General features: G+C 40.6%; 1 protein-coding gene across 1 annotated transcript in view; it reads left to right on the top strand.

Annotated features, from left to right (window-relative positions):
- COL4A4 (collagen type IV alpha 4 chain) overlaps positions 1-6000 on the top strand; it is a 156278-nt gene that overhangs the window by 120372 nt on the left and 29906 nt on the right. Inside the window, exons 36-38 of the mRNA XM_028482308.2 lie at positions 551-625; positions 4589-4696; positions 5264-5371. Of these exons, the coding sequence (XP_028338109.1) occupies positions 551-625; positions 4589-4696; positions 5264-5371 (291 nt within the window). The remainder of the gene's footprint in view (positions 1-550; positions 626-4588; positions 4697-5263; positions 5372-6000) is intronic.

Here is a 6000-nt window from a genome sequence, read left to right as displayed (position 1 = left end):
GGCCTACAACTGCCTACAATGGCCTACAACTGCCTACAATGGCCTACAACTGAAGTGCCATCTCTTGTGAAGTCATCAATAAGATGACTTTTGTGACTTCGCTTTTTACAAGGACACTGAGTTTGAGCTTCCTTGAAGAGAGCTGGAAATGTGATTGCAGCACCTGAAACAGTGACAGTTTCTGCTTTCTGTTTCTAAAATGCAATATAAGGATACTCAATGCCAAGTAATTTCTTGAATAGATACCTCAATTTGAAATTATTTTAGAAAATTTAAAAATTTAAACTTATTAAGGTGTATAGTTTCTTATGACTCTTATGAACTATATAATAGTGTGTGTGTGTGTGTGTGTGTGTGTAAATCACAGCTTGCATCTATGTTTCTATTTGTTCTTATGTAAGAAAAAAAGAAAAAAGCATTGTTTCAAAAATCCTCGCCTGGAACGTTGAGGATAGACTGTAAAGGGAAGTATCATGAAAGTTATTAAGTCACCTGTATGAACAAAATTAAACTCTCTTAAATAATGTTATGTGCATTTTATCACTTACAGGATACAAAGGGGAACCTGCAAGTCAGTTTGGCCTACCTGGTCCAAAGGGTGAGCCCGGTAGCCCTGGATATCCAGGTATAGCTACATACTTTTCTTATTAAAACAAAAAAGAGTAAGTTTGGTTTGAAAAATAGTACAATTACATTATCTTCCTAGCTGGCAATGGTTGTATCAGTATTATATTCTCCCTTCACTCATTAAGATACCTATCAGAAGGATTATGTATGAGCACTGGCCTAGGAGGACACCAGGATTACACACCAGCAACTCACCATCTTTTCTCCACCATGGCTCCCATGGCCTGGGATGTTAACAACACACTTCCCTAGGCATGTCCAGATTTTGGCAGCGTCAAAAATGATTTTTGCAAGCAATTAAAATTTGGACTGTTTTGCAAATCTATAACTAAAAATGATACATTAACAATAACCACTCAGCTGACTGCAGCTGCACGTTGTCACTCCAGCCCTTTCTTTCCTACTCAGAAAAGCATAGGCGAGGGACTTCCCTGGGGGTCCAGTGGTTAGGACTCTGCACTTCCCTGCGGGACGCACGGGTTCGATCCCTGGTCAAGGAACTAAGATCCCACAAGCCTCACGGTGTGGCCAAAGGAAAAAGAAAAGCATAGGTGAATGCCCTGAGGAGTGCAGTTGCTGAGATATGATTGAATCCCTCATTTACTAAGTATCTAATTTACTGAAAACCAAACCAAAAATATGTAAAGCCTCATCATCAACAACAAATCTCAGTCTTTCAAAACAGCGCTTCATTTATCAGCAACAATAGATGCGTAATCCCTCAGAACAGATTGTGATGTTCCAGTGAGTTCCTGCTCTCCGGTAGAGGCTGTGGCTGGTTACAGTAGACGACCCACAGCTGACAAAACATACACATGCTTTTACTTAGTAATTCCACGTGTAGGAATATATCTTAAGTCAATAATCAGACAAATGTACAAAGCTCTGTGCACAGGGATATCCGCTGCCTGGAAAGCATTTGTTTCTCCACAGATGATTGGTTCAATAAGTGATGCCCAATGTCATTCAGCTGATAGTGGACAGGTTAGAAGCCAGGCTTGTATTTAGGTGGGTCCACTGTAAATTAAAATATCTCATATTAATAGTTTTGTGTAGTACCTTAAAATTCTCTTCGGCAATGGCCATGTTTCATTCCATACAACGGAAAGAATATCTGAGTGGAGCTATTATGGGAAATTTTATTTCTTTGTTTTTATTTAATTTGTTTATTTATTTACTTCAAAATTTTTATTATTTTTAACTTCAGAAATTTTATAGAGTTTGAGTTGTCTTTACACTCTGTAAATATCCACAATTCAGTAAATTATGGACACTGGGAAGGCACATTTAAAATAAGGAGAATGAATTAATCTTTGTTTTTATACCATAAGATTGCTAAAATGGAAGTCTAACAGAAAAACAAGCTATTGCACTGGCAAAAGCTTCCTTTCCCACTCCCTTTCATACGGGTCTTTTACCTCTGGCATGGTCAAATAGATTTAGATAATATTTTAACTGAAATATACAGCTTACGTGTACATTTGGAGGGGAAAATAGCTTTGAGGTTCGCATTGTGGCGGTACATAAAAAGTACCAGAGGGGGGCTTCCCTGGTGGCGCAGTGGTTGCGCGTCCGCCTGCCGATGCAGGGGAACCGGGTTCGCGCCCCGGTCCGGGAAGATCCCACGTGCCGCGGAGCGGCTGGGCCCGTGAGCCATGGCCGCTGAGCCTGCGCGTCCGGAGCCTGTGCTCCGCGACGGGAGAGGCCACAACAGAGGGAGGCCCGCATACCGCAAAAAAAAAAAAAAAAGTACCAGAGGGAGGTCTCAGGAAGGGAAATCACTGGTTCAAAGTCAACCTCCTTTACCACTGAGCATATGGTCTTGGGCAAGTTGCTCATCATCTCTGAGCTATTTCCTCACCTGTAACCTGGCCCTATGCGTATTACAGGTTGTTCTGAGGATCAACTGAGATTCCTTGAAAGCAATTTATAAACTAAAAATTGCTACGCAAATGTGAAGTGTAATTCATCATTGTCATCAGCAGTCAGCAGAAGATGAAGAGATTTTTCCACACTTACTGGTATTTTTATGTAAACCTTTAAGATAGTAAGATTTTATAAGCTAAAAGGAGTCCAAAATGGAAACCTTTGATATTACCTAATATTGTAAGTTAAAAATCATAGAACTGAGTTATTTTAGATGTAGGCTAACTTTTTCAGGAAAATTTGCCTTGGTGTAATTTCTCTGGTCTCCTGTGGTTGTCACCGTTTAAATGGTTCCCTTTCCCAAATGCCATAGCTTTTGCTTAAAATTTTAAAATTACATCATATGTTATTGACCAGCACAGAGTTTACCTAAACATGCAATTTCCATTGGCTTGAAAAAAAGCTGCATTGAATTTGAACAAGCCTAACGAGAAGGCGTAGATCTGCAGCCTGTCTCGGGGGATTTTACATGAGTGTATTGGGTTCAGTTCTACCTCCCTTTTCTCTGTTTCAGAGAGAAAATACAGTACAGATTAACTCACAGGTTCTGTTCTTAATATAACTGTGATTGGAGAGGCAAGCCTTTACTATTTCAGTTTTTTCATTTGGAGGTGGGAAAAGGCTGCCTTACCTTTACCGCGGGAATATTTTCAGGATGAAGAAAACGATACACAGTGAAGCTCATAGATCTTAAATTTGATTGGGAACAAGTATAGACTGACATAGGCTTGTTTCTCTTATGTGTTATAATAGTGACTATGACCCCCACGGGTTTGTAAATACAGAACCATATATTTTATTTGCAGATTCAACTGGTCATTTTCAGCACAGACTATTGGTTTATTCTACAAATATAAGTTGTATTGATATTAAAGTCATACATTATAAATAAACACATGGGGAAGTCGTCTTCTCTAGTAATCAAAGAAATGTAATTTAAAGTAAGTCTGAAATATCATTTCATCCTTACTAAATTAGCAAGAAAATAAATCAACAAATTAGAAAGTCCTCAGTGAGTACGTGGAATTATGGTCTTGGGGCTGTGTGTGGGTGACATGTGGGGCTGTGGGCTGGTGCAGCATTTATCCAAACCATTTGGCAGCCTCTGTCAAGAACCAAATGCTGAGTGGTCTGTTCTAGAAGACTAAGAACGGTTGGGCCTTTCTCTTCAGCACGTCCCTGTCCTGAGAAGGGGACTGTCGTAGATTTTTTTTAACCTAATAGATGTATCCACCAGATGTAATGTGTGGTTCTGGAATGGGACCTGGTGTGGACTAACCAGCTGTGAAGGACATTAAGGGGACGATTGAGAAAACTCAAATATGGAAGGAGGATTAGATGATATTAAGGATCATTATTAATTTTCTTGGCTGTGATAATGTTACTTTGGCCACATAGGAAAATGTTCTTATTTTTCAGACTTACCTCCTGAAATATTTAGGGATGAAATTCCACGATGTCTGTGATTTACTTTAAAACCGTTGAGCATTTAAAAATGCATTAAAAAGAACCAAAATATCAGACTGTGTTACTCCTGTGTTCTACTCTTAGGAATTTTTCCTAAGGAAATAATTTAATAGGAGAAAAAATTGATTAAAGATGTATAAAGATCATTATGCATAACAGCAAGAGTTAGAAATAACATGGATGGCCAACAGTAGAGAAAATTAGATTAATTAATTTAATTAGGGTTAACTCAATAAGCTATCAGCCAGTTATTTAAACACAATAATTAGGAAAATGATATCAAACTTGGAAAATTATTTATGATACAATGCTAGCGAATTAAAAAATCAGAATATAAAATTGTAGGCCTTATTTGCACATTTGTTATACATATGAAACACTGTGTTAAATTGGTGGGATTATAGGAGTTTTGTTTTCCATTTTTCCTTAATGTTATCTTTTCAACAGAAAAATTGTACGTGTAAAAAAGTAAGACTAGAAAAGAAAGAGCTGAAGTTGGAGGTTTTATAGATTCACCACCTTGAAGAGCAACTACAACTACTCAGATGTTTGGTCCTTCTTTCTTTAGGACATTTGGGAGCACCTGGAGAGCAGGGCTTGCCCGGTGTTCAAGGACCTGGAGGACCACCCGGAAGGCCAGGACCACCTGGCTCCTCCGGACCAGCGGGGTGTCCAGGTACCTCGAAAGGAGCCTGGAGAGTTCCGGGCACTCATCTATCTCTTGGTGTATGGGAAGAAGCTGGCTCTGCCATTTCCCCGACCTGTGACTTTGGACAAGTCACTTAAATGTACTATTCCTCACCTGTAAATTGGAGATAGACCAACATCACTGAGTTGGTCCGGGAGTAAACGATGACAGCACCTGTCACGCACCTAGGAAGATACCAGGCACAAAGTGACGGTCTGACAGAAGAAAGCTCCTTTCCAACCTTCCCTAATGCACCTGCCATTCAGGAGGCTGGTTTCCTTTTCTCCTTTAGACTTAAGCCAAACAGCACACATTCAACACAACATTTTAACAGCTCCTCCTCTTGCCAGTTCAGAATCAAGTGAGAATTTCAAATCACAATTGGCAACTTTAATCACTCAAGTGTATTTTCTCCTCTTGAGATTAAGTTAGTCTAGAAAGAAAAAGTAATAAAACAGTATCCCAGTTACCCAGAGATTAAGAATATAGGTGCCCCTCCCATTTAACGAAACTCCTGTCTTCTGGGGGTCTGCAAAACCTCCCTGTCATCCTCAGGTAATCCAGGGCTGCCTGGGCTGCAGGGACATCCAGGAGAAATGGGGGATCCTGGGCCAAGAGGCCTCGTGGGGGATCCAGGGACACCAGGTCTTCCGGGAATAAAAGGTAAGTCAAAAGGAGGCCCAACCCATCAGAAAGCCCCAGCCAGTGATGCTCCCACAAGTTCACAGTGCCTTTCTAGCACCCTAGTGACATGCTCTGGGGCCTGGCTCTTTCCAAGGATGCCTGTTGCCGCCTCCTGTTCTTTCTTACATGGGCAGCTCTTGCCTGGTCTCTTGACCCGCTCTACCAGAATGATGCTGCTGCCCCCTCATTTTTTTTAACATCTTTATTGGAGTATAATTGCTTTACAATGGTGTGTCAGTTTCTGCTGTATAACAAAGTGAATCAGCTGTACGTATACATATATCCCCATATCTCCCCACTCTTGTGTCTCCCTCCCACCCTCCCTATCCCACCCCACTAGGTGGTCACAAAGCACCGAGCTGATCTCCCTGTGCTATGCAGCTGCATTTCCCCTATTGTTTTCCATGATGTTCCGGCCTTTTCACTTATTCTTTCCCCAGATAGTCAAGCTCCTGTTGTGTCCTAGATTCTAGGACACAATTAATTGTGTGATACTAGGCACACAATTTTGAAGAAAATAGACATGGTTCCTGCCTTCACAGAGCTCACAGTTTAGTAGGGGAGACAGATATTAAATGTATTTTTGTCAGTTGTGCAAAGTAAAAGAG

Source organism: Physeter macrocephalus, chromosome 2 (assembly GCF_002837175.3).
Source record: "Physeter macrocephalus isolate SW-GA chromosome 2, ASM283717v5, whole genome shotgun sequence".
NCBI classification, from domain to species: domain Eukaryota; kingdom Metazoa; phylum Chordata; class Mammalia; order Artiodactyla; family Physeteridae; genus Physeter; species Physeter macrocephalus.
This window is presented reverse-complemented; position numbering and strand designations above follow the sequence as displayed.